Genomic DNA, 16,905 nt, shown 5'->3' with positions numbered 1-16,905 from the left:
GAGCCCAGCTCAGCCCATCCAAGGATGGGACTGGCAGCCAGGGATGAGGAGTGTGGGGCTGGCTGTCTGCCTCTCATCTGCCATCCTTGGTCCCCAGTCTGCCCCCTCAAACACTTCCAGGGCTAAGGACAGAGAGAGGGGGGCATAAGGGCAGGGCAGGGGAGGCAGTCCTGTGTGGGGCATCCGAGGCCAGGAGTGTTAGTGGTCAGAGCCCAGGTAGGCTGGGTTAGTGGGGTCTCCTCCGGCAGCCAGGGAAGGAACTGGGAAGAGAGGCAGAGACAGGCACTTATGTGGGTGGGAGTACCACCCAGTGCACACCCACCCAGCTCACAGTTGCAGCTCATGCTGCCAGTGAGCATCTCAGAGCATGGGAGGAGAGGGTGGGGGTCAGGCTGTGGGAGCTGGTGTGTCACTCTGGGAGCTCACCAAAGTGGGGAGGCAGGCTCCAGTCTGGCAGGGAGGAGGGGCTCAGATAGACGACTGCCACTGTACAAAGCGCTTGGATTCCTGCTAGGGAGTTTGGGGTGAGAGGAGGGGATGAAGTGGGAATCTGGCTTTTATTCTGGGTCCCCAGTGTCTCCTCCCTCAAACCAGGAGTCCAGTACCCCAGCCCCTCCCACTTCCGACCTAGGAGTCTAGTACCTGAGGGTTGAAAGGGTCATCATCGTCTGTGTCATCGTAGTCGTCACTGGGGTGCGATGGGGGCAGTGGCAGAGAGGCAGGATGGGGGACCCATCAGGAGTCTGAACCCCCCCCAAGAATGGTTCCCAGGTGCTGCCGTCCTTTTCCCTCCCCCAGGACCCTGCCCTCTCTCCCCTCCTGACCTGGGCGGGAAGAGGGCCCAGGCGCGGGGCAGGCTGCAGAGGGCGGTGGCCAGGGCCCCCGCAGACAGCAGAGAGAAGAGCAGCAGGAAGAGCAAACCTTCCAGAGCATCTTCACACAGGCCCCGCAGGGCTGCGCTATAGTCCTGGGGGGTGGGAGTGGGGCATCAGGGGACAGTGCCCATCTCCCCACCCCCACCCCCATGGTGTGCACACCTGTCAGACTGTTCGCCTGGCTGTGTGTTGCTGCCCAAGTTGCCCAACCTTTCTGTGCCTCAGTTTTCTCCCGTCAAAGGGTGTTCTAAGGATAGAATGAGGTCATCCACTGAATGTGCCTAGGGCACAGGAAGCCCCCTCAGGAGGCAGTGCAACCCCACAAGTAAGAACTCAACAGCCTCCAGCCTGGGCCTCTCCTGAGCTGCAGCCCCTGCACCCCACTTCTGTTTCACTGCAGGCCCTTATCTCCCTATCTCCCTCTCCATGTCACACGGGCCTTCCTGAGCACCCCATATTCAGAACCAGCCCAGCATCTCCACCCAGACCTGCCCCTCTCCTAATGCCCCCTTGGCAGCCACCTCTCCATCCTCCAAGAAAGTGGAGAATGAGAGCTTCTTACTGCCTCTGCCCTTTGCCTCCTCCTCCATCCCCTGCTTCAGCTGCCTCCTCTCCAACACTGCGAGTCCTGCCTTGGTCTCGTGAAGTATTTCTCAACCTGGGCACTACTGACATTTTGAGTCAGATAATTCTCTGTTGTGGGGGGCTGTCCAGTGCATTGTAGGATGTTGAGCAGCATTGCTGGGCTCCATCCACTAGCTGCCAGTAGCACCCCCTTTGTGCAGTTGTGACAATCAACATCATCTCCACATAGTGCCAAATGCCCCCTGGGGGCAACATTACTGGCTTAGAACACTTGGAATAATGCTAAAAAGAACCACTGGCTTAGGATGACACCTTGCACATAATACACACTCAACAAATGCTAACTATTATTACCCTCGCCCCTGGGACATCAGCAGAACTACCATTTACTGAATGACCAGCAGTGCACAGCCATAATCCATTCAGCAGATACTGACTGAGAGCCTACTCCATTCCAGGCATTGCATCATCAGAGGATGATGCACTGATGAGATAGCAGGATCAGAAGCAGTGCCGTAGAGACAGGGCCAAGAAGCAGCAACCAGGCAGCCAGCTGGGTCCCATCTGAGGCAGGCCGCTGGGCTGATGTGAAAGGTGTGAGGAGGAGGGTGGAAGGGGCCAAAGCCAGAGATAGCCACGGCCGGGGCTGACCACACAGGCTCTTGTAGGTCAGGGCAGAGAGACGGGGTTTTAATCTGTGTGCAAGGGGAATCAATGCAGGGTTTTAAGTGAAGAAAGAACTTGATCGGATTGTGTTTTAAAAGGATCACCCAGCTGTTGGCTGTTGCATGCAGGACAGATGGGGGTGAGCAAGAGGGGACAGAGAAGAGTCTCCTGTGGTCTTCCGGCAGGAGGTAAGGACGGTGGGGACCAGAGAGCAGCAGTGGTGGTGGTATGAACAGTGGTCAGAGTCCAGATAGGTTTCATAGGGAGGGCCAACAGAACTCGCTGGCAGAATAGTTGTGGGAGGTAAGGACAGGGAGCAAAAAGGACATTCCTGAGTTTCTGGCTTGAGCTCCTGGATGAGGTGTGTGGGGGGGTACCTATTACTGAGCTAGTGAGGCCCAGAGGGAGGGGCTTGTCAGGGCAATAAGGAGTTCTGTTTTGAGGGTAGGAGGCACATGCACAATGTCCTTCATCCTCACATCTGCCCTGCAAGGCAGACACCAGTCCCCTCATGCGGCTGCCTTATGCAGTGGCAGAAAGAACTTGAAGCCTAGAGAAGGCAAGACACTTGTCCAGGGTCACACTGCTTGCAAGGTGGGGAGCAGAGATGAAATTGGAGCTGAGTCTCTTAGGCTCCAGTACCCACCCTTCTTCCTCACCCCTGATGACTCTTGTCTCTGATTTCAGTATGTGGGGACTCTGAGGCCCAGGTGAAACTGAGGCCCAGAGTCACATGGTACACCGGTGGAAGATAGAGACTGATCCATCTTACTCTCTCCATTCCTTCTCTTCCTTCACAAAGAAGCCTTGGGGCCCGTATTTCAGCCCAGTCTCTGCCTGGACCATAAAGAAGTGCCTGGGCCCTCATTTACCCTCACACAAGAGAGCAGCATAGCCTTGGGGAATCCCCCAGCCTTTCTCAGCTCAAATATTCAGCAATTCTGTGTATTGATTCCGCCCCCGCCCCCTTGTTGTTGTTAAAGTACAGATGAATCTCTCTGGGGTAGAGCTGCCAGATCAAATCAGGATACCCTATTATTTGTTGGGTATTGAATTTCAGATACCCAACAAATAATTTTTTAGTATAAATATCTCACCAATGTTGCATGGGACATATTTATAGTAAAGAGCTGTTAGTTGTTTGCTGAATCTGGCAACCCTATTCTTGAGCAGACCAAATGTGGGAAGAAGGCAGAGGAATGTGAAGGCATGTGCCCTCCTCCAAGGGAGAAGACCAGGTCTGAGGTTGCAGCAGGGGCCCTGGCATGGGGTGGGAGAGATGAATGAAGACATTCCAGAAGCAGAAGAGACAAGACTGGGCAACCGCCTGGCTGTGGGGGCCACGGGGGGGAGGCCCAACAACCCTCCATGAGATCTCTGTCTCTGTGACTGTACCACCTTGGGCAAGTTACTCAACTCTTTCCCCTCATCTTCCAAGACTGTTAAATGCGATAAAAATAGTAGTTCCTTATTATGAGGTGTCAGTGAGTTACCACTTATAAAATACAACAAAGCCAGTACATGGCAAAGCCTGTGTACATACAAGGTATGTGACCAGGGAGAGGCATGGTCAAGTCTAATTTAGAACAACTCCCACAGTTTTAAAAGGGTGATTTTCTTTTAAACCCTCACAACTGTCTAGTAAAGAAGGTCTCATTCTTCCTCACTGTACAGGCAGGGAAAATCGAGATTCAGGGATGTTCACCTGCCTGTGGCCGCACAGCCCCCAGCAGAGCCCCAACTGGAATGTGTGCTGGACACCAGACACTGTTTCTTTCTGGTGCACTGCCTATCCCTGCACATCTGGTATGTTAACAGCACAATGTACGTGAGAGCTGTACAGGTGCTCACACTCCGTAATCGCAGTTTTATAAGTGAAAGAACTGAGGTACAGAGAAGTTGTGACTTGCTCGAAGTCAAGAGCTAGGACTGGAAACCAGGCAGTCTTGCTCTGGAGTTCACTAAGGTGTGCAGCCTCTAGAAGGAGGAGGAGGAAGGAGAGAGGAGAGAAGGCGGGTCGGAGAAGACAAGGAAGGAAAGGGTAGGAGGAGTGGACAGGGAGGGAGAGATGGGGACAGGGAGGGAGATGGAGACAGAGGAAGGAGTGGTGACGGGGTAGGGTGAGAGGGAGGGAAAAAAGAAGGAAGGAATATAGATGATAGGCAATAGGCAGGTAGAGAATAAATATGTCATATATAAATAATATAGACACAGGATGGATAGTTAAGTACATAGACATTCTCAGGGGTCTGAGGAAAGGTCGGAGGCCTTTCTGTGGTTCGGGATGAGGCAGAGGATCCCACTGGGAGAAGAAATTGGGGAGGGGGACGTTGTTCACCTTGTGCAGGCTGCGGCAGTGCAGCAGTGCCACCAACTGGTGGAAGTTTCCTTCTGTCACATTCAGCGTCTCCTCCAAGGACAACAGAGACTTCTGCGGGGAGGGAGGTGAGGTGGTTATCTCACCCACTCATGCGGGCCTCCGCGGATCTCGCCCACACGCGGCGGATTTGCTCGACTCCAAAGGCCCTTCCCACAACCTAAGCCACCACGGAGACCCGCCCCTTTCTTCAGGCCCCGCCCACAACGCACAAGCCCCACCCACACCTGACCGACCGGGCCCTTTCTGTGGGTCCCGCCTACACCCCGCAGGTCCAGTCCCGCCCCCGCCCTCCTTCCCCTTGGAATCGGAGTCGGTGTGCAGGGGGAGCGTCGGTCCCGCAGACCTGCGCTGAGGGGAACTGAGGGACAGCTTCTCGCTGCAGGCCCTGGAGCTGGGAGTGGATGTTGGCCAGAGCTCGCTGGGACAGAGTCAGCCTCTGCAGGAAGACGGAGGGAGGAGGGAGGCCCAGTAGTCGACGCCCCCAGCCCTCTCTCGTTTCTGGAGACCTAGGACTCTGGGCCCCTGGCACCTTAACCCTCCCCTGGAACCCAGGCGCCCAGGCCCCAGCCCTGCCCTCCTCCCTTGAGAAGTCCAGATTCCTGGTCCTCTCAACCCTCATTCCCTTGCCCGCAGCCCTAACCTGTTGAAAGGGGTTGGAGACGGCCTGGTTGCAGAGGAAATAATAGTTCAGGATGTCTGAAGCATAAGGGGGAGAGGGGAGGAGGTAGTGAGCCTGGGGAAAGGTGGGAGGGGGCAGGGTCCAGGGCCACTCCCCAGCTCAGAACCTGCCTGGGGTCCCCATGGCCTGGCATTCAGAAACCCGCCAACCCACCCACCCCCACCAGCCCCCATCCCTTCTGTTTCAGCCACACACTCTGGTTTCCCTAGTCTCCCTGGGAACCCCTGACTAAATTGTGTTCCCTTTGTTTTCTTCAAGTGGCCAAATCTTCCCATTCTGAGGCCCAGGCCCGCTGCCTCTCCTGAGCCCTCTCTCTCCTCCTGACATCAGCATCTTTATCTGGTCCTCTTTTCCAGCACACCAGTTGAAGTGCTGAGTTTCCTGAGGACTAGGCCTCGTCTGGCTAACGGCTTGGCACCCCCACCCCACCCCACCCCAGGCAGGACTGGGCACAGAGGAGGACTGAGGACACCAGGGCCTGCATTCACCCACCGACCGACCTGGTTGATGGGAATCACCTGAGCCAAGCCCCGTCTCCTCCTGGGTCAGGTTCAGGATGTAGGTGTCTGGACTGGAGCAGAAATCACTGAGGCCCTAAGTGAGGCAGCAGGAAGGGGTCTCAGCACTGAAACTGCCCCAGTTCCACACTCCCACAGGACTCAGTGCTTGGCTCCCCTCTGCTCCCTCAGACCCAGGAGGCCAGGATACCAGCCACTCCTCCCTTAGAGCCCAGGTGCCCAGGACACCAGCTTCTGTCCCCTCAGAAAACCAGCCCCAAACCTCAGAACCTGTGATTGTGGCCCCCAAGTCCTTCCTCTCAGGACCTAAGGCATTGGACCCCACCCTGCCCCAGGAACCAGGAATTGGGGCCTCCAGCCCTCCTGAGTCCCACAGCCCAGGGGGCTGGCCCCCAGCACTTACCACAGCTGTAGCTGCCTCCAGGCCCATGGATCCCCAACTCAGGACAAGAACCAGGAGACTCATCACGGTCATCCTGCGGTAGGGGAGGGGATTGCATTTGGTGTTCTTAATTTCTCTGACTGGCTTCTTCCCTTCCCACATCCAAAATCCCATCACAGCCCCACCCCCATCCTTCACCAACCTCTGGAGCCTAGAGGATCAGAATTAGGGGCATAGAAGTTAGGGGGTGGTGTGAGCCAGTGGTTGCTGACGTCAAACCGAACATCTGGCCTCTGCCCAGAGGGGTGGGGGTGGGGGGAAGGGTGAGAAGGGCCCTGGGCTGGCAGAACAACAGCTGGAATCCCAGCACAACTCTGTCCAGCCTTTCTTTAGGACCCTCAGTGGGCAACTGCCCAACTCCGGGCTCAATTTCTGGGGCTTTAAGTTCCTCAGGGGCCAGAATTTCCCGGGACTGCTCCCAGGTCCACCCATAGCCTGGTTAGCCTCCCAATCTGCCCAGTCCCCTCCTTTGAGAAGTGGAAATGGTTCCAGGACTGAAATCCACCTATAGGCTTTTCTCCGGGGGAGAGGGGGGTTCAGCACTGGTGAGTGGACAGCAAGCAAGAAGGGCACCTGGGGGGGGGGGGCAAACTGAAAGCCTGACCTCCAGTCTCAGATCTGGCCCATGCCAGCCATATTTTACTTGTTTCCAAGCCTCAGTGGGGGCCTGAGTGAGGCAACAGGACCTCTCACCCAGGAGGAGTGTGGAGTATGTGGGCACAAGCACAACCCGCCCACCTGTCCCCCCACTCCAGGGGCAGAAAGAGACAAGGGCTCTTCCAATATGATAAGTTGGCCTGGTTTGAATCCCAGTTCTGGCACTTATACTTGTGTGGTTCTAGGAAAGTGGCCCAACCTCTCTGATCTTCAGTTTCCCCTCTATTGAAGAAGAATGGAAGTGCCTTCTCATAAGGTGGGCATGAGGGATCCCACAAAGTGCCACTCTATGTTTGACACATAGAGTGAACTGTTAAATAAGAGCACGGGTCCTGTGGTTCCACCACCCAACTTGATGGCTGAGCAGCCTCGGACTTGGCCGCCTTTTGCTCAGATCCCTCACCTGTCAGACAGTCCTCCTTCATAGGGTTGTTGTAGCAACTGAAGGAGTCAGCATGCATGACCCCCAATAGTTGTCAGCAATTATCCTCATCTTTATGGCAAGCATGATCATTATTTTTTCCATAATTTCAGCACGCTTCACTCAGCAAGGTCTGCCTGTTTCCAGATCTGTCCCCTCCCCTGCCACAGGCTGCTCTAAGTCTCTCTTCTCTATGCATGCCCAGCCCCTTGCACAGTGCCTGGCCCAGGCCAGGCAGGGCTGTGGTCCCTCACATAAGAATGAATGAAGTCCTGCACACCAGGTTAATGCTAGACCCAGCACTGAGAAGACAAGCAAGGGTACCTCCTAGTGTGGAATGTGCCACCCATGGTGATGGATGCCCAAACTTACACTATCACCAGCCACTTGCTCTGCTTTGCCAGGCCCAGGAGGGTGAAAAGGCAGACGAGCAGCTCCAGGAGCAGCAGAAGGACGTAGGCCAGCCACCTGGGAGGGGGACGCAGTAGGGCTGAAGCAGCAAACACGGCCATCAGGTGCTCGAGATCCCCAACCTGGGCTTGGATGAGGCGAGCAGCACCCCCAAGTTCACCCCCTAACTCAGCCTGGCCTCTGAGGAAACCAGCAGCACTCCCAAGTTCAATACCCCCAGCTCAACCAGCCTTGGAGGAGATCAGTAGCACCCCCAAGTCCACCCCCCCGCTCACCCTGGCCATGCAACCTCCTGCCTGCCCAGTGTCTGGGCCACAGCCCGGCTCATCTGTGAAATGTGGAGACAGGACACTGGAGTGGTTTGGAGTACAGGTCCTGGGGTTGGAGCAACTGGGACTGTACCTTGACCGGACCAAATGCAAGCTCTGTGACCATGGACATGTGATTTGTCTTCTCTGAGCCCTGGTCCTCCTGCCCAGCCCTTCGGAGTGGACATTTTTCTATCAGGCATGCACCAAGGATCTCCTCACACAACCCAAAAGTATGGTATCTGAAGGCAGAGGTTGCCTGGGTCTCATTCCCAGCCCTTCCACTTAACCGGCTGTGTAACTCTGTCCCATAACTTTAACCTCCTGTGCCTCCATTTCCCCACCTTAACATGAAGAGCACCACAGCACCGACTTCAAAAGTTGTTGCAGGATGATTGAATGAATACAAGTATAATGTACTTAGAAGAATGCCAAGCACGTGGACACACTTAAATGATAGCTTGAACATTAATATGGGAACTTTAAGTGTTATTTAATAATAAACAAATATCAGTGAATAATTCATTATTATTGAAGAAGAGAATGCATGCAAGGCCACAGCACAGTGACTGGCACACAGTAAGTGCTCAATAAATAGTATTGTCCTCAGTGGTACCTACATAGTTGTGGCTTCAATCCCACTTCTGTTGTTCCTGCTTCCCTGTGGGCAGGTGCCCCTCCTGCTTTATGCTGCAAAGAACTTCCCTCAGGGGCCCCTGATTTGTTTGTAGAGAGATGCCCAAGTGCCAGGCAGTATTTCCTGGTGATGTTGGGTTTGCCCCACCCTGGCGTTGTCCTCATAGCTACCCCCAATTCCCTGCTCTCCTCCAGAAGGGAGCTGAGGCCCCGCTTGTGTGGCCCCTGGACTTGGCTGCAACGCAGAACCTGGACTCCTCAAACCTAGGCCTGTCTGCCTCTCATTGTCTGATGCCCCATCCTTGTCTCAGACTCTTTCAGCCTCGGTCTGCCTCCCCGGCTGGAGCACAAAATCTTCTCATCTCAGTCTTCTCGTCTCAGCCCCGTGCCTCAGGGCAGGGCCCCCAGAGGGCATCAGGTCAATGAAAGAAATAATTACTAGTGGAGGAATCATGAGGACACCATCATGCTGGCTGCTGGGAAGGGTGGCTGCCCCAGATGTCTGCACAACTTGTTCTCTCCTGTCCTTCAAATGCCACCTCTCAGTGTGGCCCTCCGAGACTCGAACTCAAACTGCCAGCCTCTGTTCCCAGCCCGCCCCCTCTCCTGTTTAATTTTCTCCAAGGGACAGGAGATTGGGTTTCAATCAGCCTATTTGTGCTCCTTGCATTTAAAAAAAAAAAAATGGTTGCCTGGTCAGTATCTAGTATTTTGGGCTGGCTGGTTAGCTCAGTTGGTTGAGCTCAGCCTTGTAACACTAAGGCCAAGAGTTCAGATCTCCATACTGGTCAGCCACCAGGAAAAGAAAAAAAATTCTCCAAAGCTCTCATCACCCACCACCTTACAAACAATGAGTATGTTTTACTCATGCGTTTGTTTCTTATTGGTACCCCCTACTGGAAGGCGAGGCTCATGTGGGCAGGAATTTATCATTTGCTCATTGCTCTATCTCCACTACCTGGCATTTCAGCATTTTACAAACAGCTCTTAACACTCACTTTGTGCTAGTCACCATTCTAAGCACTCAACAGATACCTCCTCATCCAATTCTCAACAATCCAGTGAGGGAATGCTACCATGATTCCCATTTTACTGATGGAGAAACCAAGGCAAAGGGATGGAAAGTAACTTGTTATGGGCTGCATGGTCAGAGAGTGGCTATCTGGCTTTAGAGCTCAGGTTCCTAACCACATGGGTACCGTCTCTCACAAGAAGGTGCTAAATAAGCATTTGCTGAATGAATGATGCATGTGTCATATGGATGAATAACTGAGTTAATTACCAAGTTAGTCCGGGAGTGATTGAGCCCAAGAGTGATTTGCTGAACGAGTGACTCAGGAAATGAATGAGTGAAGTTATAATTGAGGGGGTGGGTGAGCAAATGGGCGAATACATGAGTGTGAGGATGGGCACAGGGTCACTTGATCTGTCTGTCTACAGCAGGGTTTATCAACCTCTTCATAATAGACATCGGAGCTGGGTAATTCTCTGTTGTGGGGGCTGTCCTGTGCATTGCAGGATGTTGAGCAGCATCCCTGTCCTCTACCCCCTAGATGCCTCTTCCCCCAGTTGTGACAACCAAAAATGTCTCCAGATATTGCCAACTGTCTCCCCTGGGGACTCAATTTGAGAACGCTTGCTGCACAGGTTGGGAAGAGAGCGTCTTCTCACCTGTACTCCTCCACGAAGGACACATCTTCAGCCACCTGCAAGGGGCTCAGGGGCACACCCTGCCAGAAGGCCAGCCCCTGCAGCTGCTGGGCCACAGCCTCTGCCTGTCGCCGAGCCCCCCGGGCTGCAGCCACCAGCTCCGTTCGCTGTGCAAGCACCTCCTCCAGGGTGGTCAGCTCTGTCCTCACTGCCTCCCCCAGACTCTCCACCGTCTCCAACACCTGGGGGCAGGGCAGGGTCTGAGGTCTGGGGAGAACAGCCTTGGGGGAACCTGGGGTTGAGGGCTGGGGTTTTGGGGTAAAATAAGAGTGAGCAGTCATGGGTGTCTGAGATCTGGAGTCTGGGGCATCTGAGGACTGAGGAAGGGATGGGGTCTAGGAAGGAGCTCCACGGTCTGGTTCACAGAATTCTGTGGTCTCTATGAGGAGCTCCAGGTAGTCAGTGACTTGAGCCCAGGGTGGAGTAGCCCCAGAACTGAGATTAAGCTGGGAGTCCTAGGTCTGAAGTCTGGATCTGCCTTTCTGAGTCTGGGGTCTCAAGTCTGGGTCCCATGGTCCAGGACCTATAACTGAATATGAAATCTAAGGTCCAAGGTTGAGCCAGGCTTCAGCCCCAGGTTCCAGAATCCTGGGGCTGGGGGTGACTAAGCTTGTGTTTGGGCCAAGGATCAGGTCTAGGACCCTGGATCTAACCTGAGGGTAGGGGCTGGGGTCCCTGGTGTTTGGTCTCTGTCTGATTTGGGCTACAAGTTAAAGTTCAGGGATGATCCTCGGTGTGAGTCTGAGGTCTGAGTCTGAGCCACGAGTTCCAGATCTGGCTAAAGATTCTGAGGGTCCCGTGTGTGAAGTCCTTGATTCAAAGCCAGGGTGGGGGGTTAGGTATCTGTATCTGAAGTTCTGAGTCTGGGGTCCTAAGTTTCAGATCTGGGGTCTTGGCTCTGTGTTAGGATCCCTTTGTCCCTGGACGTAGGAACAAAGTCTGGGGTCCGTCGCCGGGCCCCTCACCAGGTGGTCAATGGCGCTGAGCGTGTGATTGGCATGCAGTAGAGCGGAGCTGAGCTGGGACACCCCATCGCTGGTCTCGCTGTTGCCATAGAAACCGATGCCAATGCCGGCGCTGAGAGGAGGAGGGAGGGGAAATCTCAACCAGTCCCAGGACCTTGGGAGCCACTGTCGGTCCACCCCCTACCCCACCCCTCCACCCCACCTCCTCATCCACCATACTGTCTCAGGCCCCACCCCATTGGTCCAGCCCACCGTGGGAAAAGAACGTCTCTTGCCTGGCCCCCACTGGTTGCCAAGGTAACGGGAAGGCCTCACTCCTGGGCTGGAAGGACGTCATTGTGATGCTAATGGTGGGTGGAGTGGTGGAGGGGAGGGAGCCCCCAGATTTAACTCGCACAGTCCTGGAGCTGAACCCCAGTCATGCCCATCCTCAGATGAGAGGTCCTCACCTCCTAATGATTGCCTCCCCTACACCCATCCCCCCCATCCTTTGCCAAGCGTTGAGCATCCTGGGCACCTGTTGTAGAAGTCCTTAGGGCCTTCAGCACCTGTCCCTCAGGGGCCCAGGTGTTCCCTGCCCCCACCTTCCTGGGGTTCCTAGAAGTGCAGGTCCCCACCCCTTCCAGCCTCCACCATCTCCTGGGGGACACGAGCCTGGAGCTCCCAGGCTTCACCCCCCACCCCAGAACCCAAGTGTTTGGTTAGCTAGGAGGGGAGCAAGGGAATGTGGGAGGAAAGGCAGAGGATGGGCCAGAAGCTGGCACCCCCACCCCTCCCCAGCAAACACACAGAGCTCCATTGTAGGGCCTGAATACAGGGCCCCATTCCCCTCCCCCCATCTATGTCCCACGCACGGCAGAGGGGGCGAAAGCCTGACACCCTCACAGTTCCCAGCCCCGGGCTATGCAGGCCCCCATCCCTGGATCTGATGCCCAGTGTCCCCGCCTCATTGTTCAGAGCTCTACAAAGCTCCTCTTGTTCCCAGGCCACCGGACCTGGAGACTTGTCTCTCCCCCACTGGGCCTTTGTCCACCTCCCCGTCTACCCCCACTCTGGAGAGCCTGATGAGGAAGCATCTTGGCTACAGGACACCCAGACCTTCCCCCATATCCGCCTCCAAATGCACACACTGCTTGTCCCTGCAGTGAGGGAGTGTGGCCCTGAGCCCAGCTGGCTGTAGGAGATGCCCATACAGGTTCTCCCACTTGTGGGGGCTGGGGCAGGTTTCTGGCCCCTAATCAGTGGAACAGGACAGCAGTCCACAATGTAGTGGGTACAGCCCTGGCAGGAAGGGGGCTGTGCTCAGATCTGGCTTTTGGTAAATGGTGTGTTCACAGCAGAAGCCCCGTGGGTACCCCCCGAACGGCTTGAGAGTCTCACTAATGTGGGTTTGAATCTCCACTCTGCCACTTAAACCGCTGGCTTTGAAAAGTTGCTGGCTGTCTCTTCCTGAGCTTTCCTCTTTCAAAAGTGGGCATGACAACCTTGAATCCAGCAGAGTTATGGTGAGAAGGAATTAGACAAGCTCAGGTTTGGCCACAGAATAGGTGCTCTTGGATTGTAAATATACATTTATCATAGGCTATCTCCCTGATTAGGATATATACTGCAAGAGGAGCTTCTTGCCTGACTTATTCAGTATCTGGCACATAGTAGATACTCAATAAATAGTTGAACGAATGAATGAGTAAATGAATGAATGAATGAGTGATATTACTAGTGAATATTTACTGAGTACAACTGTGACCCAGACCCTGTGCTCTTTCCCATTTAATCTTACCATACCTATTTTACACTTACGTAGAAACTGAGGCCCAGAGAGATGCTGGCACTCCCCTAGGTTGCACAGCTATTCAATGGGAGAGCTACCAAAACCAGGCAGTCTGACCACTGCTGCCAAAACTCTTAACCCTGCCACCTCCTGCCAGTCTGGCTGCCCTTGGGAAAGTCACTTCTCTGGAACCTCAGTTTCTCCATCCATCAAATGGGAACAACTCTCCCTGCTGGGAGGCTGAAGTGGGACTCTATGAGGGGGTAGTCTCCTCCTTCCTGTCTCTACCCCCATGCCCCAGGACACCACCAGGACGGCTGGAAGAGAGCTTGGGGAGACTTGTCCCCAATTCCCACCCACCCTAGGGCCCCATTACCAGCCGACGAGGAGGGCAGCAATGCAGCTCCAGGTGACACAGCCTCCCCCGGGTGGGGGGCTCTTGGACCCTGGGGGTTCAAGGGGCCGGCAGCAGCAGAAGCGGATGAGGTAGACAGTGATGAAAATGAGGCTCAGGCCCAAGCCCAGGCCCGCCAAGGCCGCCACCAGCAGCAGGGCCTGGGGAAGGGGGTGACATCAGGCTTTAGGAGGCACTCAGAGCTCCCTCCCTGTGTGGCTGGTGGTCCGGGGTCCGGAACATCACAGTGGAGATGGGAAGCAACCCTGGCCAAATAGCAGACCAAGCCAACCTGTGGTATTCAGGTTTGTGGGGAAAGATGGTGTCCTAGGCCATGCCAAACTGGCCACTGGGGTTCTGGGATTTAAGGCCAGGTTGTTGGAGGGAGCTTCCAACTGGGGATCCCACGCCTTGGGTTCCAGTTCTGCTCTGTCCTCCAATGGCTGTGTGACCTTTGGCTCCCCTTCTCTGAGTCTCAGTTTTCTCCTCACTGCAACCAGGCAGTTGGAATGGAACACCTCCAAGCTGAGGTTCCTCTGGAACTGTGTGGGATCAGAGGGCAGGTGGGGGCGCCTGTTCCTGGTGTGGGATGCAAGGTTGGAGGAGGCATGGTTCCTCTTCCCTCCTTCCTGCTTGTCCTCCCTACTCACTTTTAGCTCTCCCCCGCTGCTGAGCTCCACACCCACTGCAGCACGAGTCTATCACCCAGGGACTGGGGGGCTGGGGGGCGGAGGGGCTCTGTGAGTGACAGTGTGTGTTTGTGTATGTATGTGTAAGACTCAGAGGTGTATGTATGTGTAAGACTGAGAGAGTGAAGACAGAGCAGACAGAGAGAGAGAGATGGAGGAAGACACAGGCAGAAAGACACCGCCAGATAAAAAGAGACAAAGACAAGAAACAGAGGTTCAGTGATGAGACAGAAAAAGGCAGAGACCAAATCAGAGACAGAAAGAACAGAGTGAGACAAAGCGAGAGAGAGAGAGAGAGAGAGAGAGAGAGAGGCTGAGAATGACATAGAAAAGTAGAGAGTCAGAGACAGGACAGATGGACAGAGATAGAGATGTAGAGAGAACCAAAGGCTGACAGGACAGAGGCTGGCAGAGAAAACATGCCTGCAGTTGGAAAAGCCTTGCAGAATAATGGGCTGTCCATGTGGCAGGGATTTTACAGCAGACCTGTGCAGTCCTGTCTGCTCAGAGGCCCAGAGAGGGGCAGGGGTTTGCCTTGAGCCACACAGCACGTAGGAGCAACATCAGGATCAGAACACAAAGGCTGTTTCACTTTTGTCCTTGCAGTGGTGTGTGTATGTGTGTGCGTGACAAGTGTGTGCAATGTTTGTGTTTCTGGCTCTGAGACTGGATGTTTTATCTTTGACTGAGTTTGTCTACTATGAGATGAGCATACACCTAAGTGTATCATGAGTGCACCTGTATCTGCAGGTGAGACAGTACATCTGTGGGCATCTGTGTGTTCTGGACACAGTTCGCTGAGTCCATGAGTGGTGTCTGGTGGTGGTGGTGCATGTGAGTGTGTGTGAGTGTGGGTAAGCATATGCATATGTGATGTGTGTATATGAGTTGTATGTGCGTATGTGAGTGTGTGTGTGAATGAGTGGTAGAGTCAATATATGCGCATATGTGAAAATGTGTGTGTATTTGTGAGTGTGTATGTGTGAGTGTGTATGTGTGTTGAGTGTGAGTCAGTATATGTGTGCATCTGTGAGTGTGCATATGTGACCATGTGTATGCATCCCTGCATGTCCGTGTCCCAGCATTCTTGTCTCTGTCTCCAGCTTTGCCCACAGTGATCACCTCCTTGGAGGAGAATATCCTAACGGGGTGTGTGACTGTGCCTGTGTGTCCCCTGTGCTCTGACCCCGACTGCCGATGATGGGGGAGGGGATAGTGAATCTCTCTGAGTGCCTCTGGCAGTGACTGGGACCATGGGACCCCCATGTGTGGCCGTGAACCAGCGTGAGTCTCGGCCATGGCCAGGAATCAGTGGGACAGCGCTGGAGGTTGTGATTGTGTAACCGGAGGCTGTGGGAGAGGGGATGGCAGTCCTGTTTGGTGGGGAGAGGGGGTGGTGTAGAGTAGGCAGGGAGGAGCTGCTCAGGGCTGTGCCAGCCATGACCCAAATAGCTCAGAATACAGCTCATATCCCCCTCCCCGCTTTTCTGGGACCACCTCCACTCCATCTAAGCTCTCCAATCTGCAGCTCCTTTTCTCAGGAGCAACCCAGGACAGACCAGAGGGGTTCAGACCCTATAGGCGGGGCCGAGGACCCATCCCGGGGTCTCACTGGACTTCCAGCTCCCCCCACTCCCCCAGCTCAGCCAATTCCTTCTCATTAATTTCAAAATCAAGGACTTGAATTAAACTGGGTCAGGGGACAGTTCTTTCGCCCCATTGGAGCTGCCCCAAGCTAGGCCTCCTTCCCCAGGGACCCTTGCTTCTGTAAGGTTCCCGCACTGGCCCTACCCTCCAGGACCCCTGTCTGTTATCCACAGTGGCTCCCCAAATCGAACCTCATCTTTGCTTCCCACTCCTGCAGTGCCCTGACCACCCCTTCTGTCCTGGGACAGGCTGGAAGCTTCCTCTTCCAACATCACCTCATTTTCCCAACCTTGTCCCTAAAACCCTCTTCCCCATTTCATGCCCTCAATCCCAACCCAGAACCGGGGCACCCTCCAGCCTTTTTCCTCTCCACCATTATCAGGTCCACTCTCTCCTGGGTCCCACTTTAACTGGGACATATTTACCTGCCCTGATCCTATGGGGGCGGGGTCATCTTTTAGGAAACGGAGTGGACCTACCCTCCTGATGACCCTGGAGGCCGCCTTCCCAGGCAGGTCTCAGAGACCCGGGAATCCAGGGGACCCCAGACCCCTCCTCTTCAGAAACTCAGGGGTTCAGGCCCCCAGCTCTCATTTAAAGAGCTGGGGGCCTAGTCCCCTAGCGCCGGTCCCAGCGGAACCTTCAAGTATGGGTGCCCAACGCTTCTCCTCCCTCAGATACCCCAAAGTCCGGGCCCGGCCCCCTCAGGATCGGACAGCACAGGAATCTGCGACCCAGCCCCCTCCTCCCTCGGGACCTAAAAGCTCTGGCCGCCGGCCCCGGCCCCGACCCCCAGGACCCGGTGCCCGGTCCCACCTGCTGGTATTCCTGCTCTTGGGGCGCGAAACCGCTAGGCACCGGGCGGAGCTGGAAGTCGGCGCGAGGCAGCTGGTGGAGAAGATGCACCCAAGCCGAGGGCCGGTAGCCCGGGGGCGCCCCCATGGCCCCCGTGGGAGGGGACAGCGGGGAGGACGCCGGGGCTGCGGGAGCCTCCGGAGTCGAGCGGGGCGCGGGCGGAGCGGGGTCGGGCTGGGCTCAGGGGAGCGGGAGGCGGGGAGAGAGAGGAGGGAGGGGGCGGAGATTGGGAGGAGGAGTGGGGACGGTGCTGCCCCTGGCGGCTGCCCGGGGGACTGCAGGCCCCGGGCGTCGGC

At 55.3% G+C, this 16,905-nt stretch overlaps 1 protein-coding gene across 3 annotated transcripts; it reads right to left on the bottom strand.

Moving 5' to 3' along the window:
* Positions 1 to 226: 226 nt before the first annotated feature.
* On the bottom strand, positions 227 to 16,696 carry TTYH1 (tweety family member 1). Of its 3 annotated transcripts, none has more exons than XM_063091517.1 (13): positions 16,571 to 16,696; positions 13,401 to 13,579; positions 11,254 to 11,365; positions 10,250 to 10,470; positions 7,596 to 7,691; positions 6,107 to 6,179; positions 5,704 to 5,779; positions 5,147 to 5,202; positions 4,850 to 4,942; positions 4,465 to 4,557; positions 825 to 967; positions 427 to 507; positions 227 to 260 (listed from the first exon to the last, which is right to left on the bottom strand). In XM_063091517.1, exons 1-13 carry the CDS (start codon positions 16,694 to 16,696, stop codon positions 227 to 229), a joined length of 1,383 nt encoding a protein of 460 aa, XP_062947587.1. The 3 variants fall into 3 exon arrangements, with proteins under 3 accessions (XP_062947587.1, XP_062947588.1, XP_062947590.1); XM_063091518.1 differs by lacking the exon at positions 227 to 260 and adding an exon at positions 643 to 688 and having other exon boundaries at positions 469 to 510; XM_063091520.1 differs by lacking the exon at positions 227 to 260 and adding an exon at positions 643 to 688 and having other exon boundaries at positions 469 to 507.
* Between the last annotated feature and the right edge of the window lie 209 nt (positions 16,697 to 16,905).

This window comes from Cynocephalus volans, chromosome 3, assembly GCF_027409185.1.
Source record: "Cynocephalus volans isolate mCynVol1 chromosome 3, mCynVol1.pri, whole genome shotgun sequence".
In the NCBI taxonomy this organism is placed as follows: Eukaryota; Metazoa; Chordata; class Mammalia; order Dermoptera; family Cynocephalidae; genus Cynocephalus; species Cynocephalus volans.
This window is presented reverse-complemented; position numbering and strand designations above follow the sequence as displayed.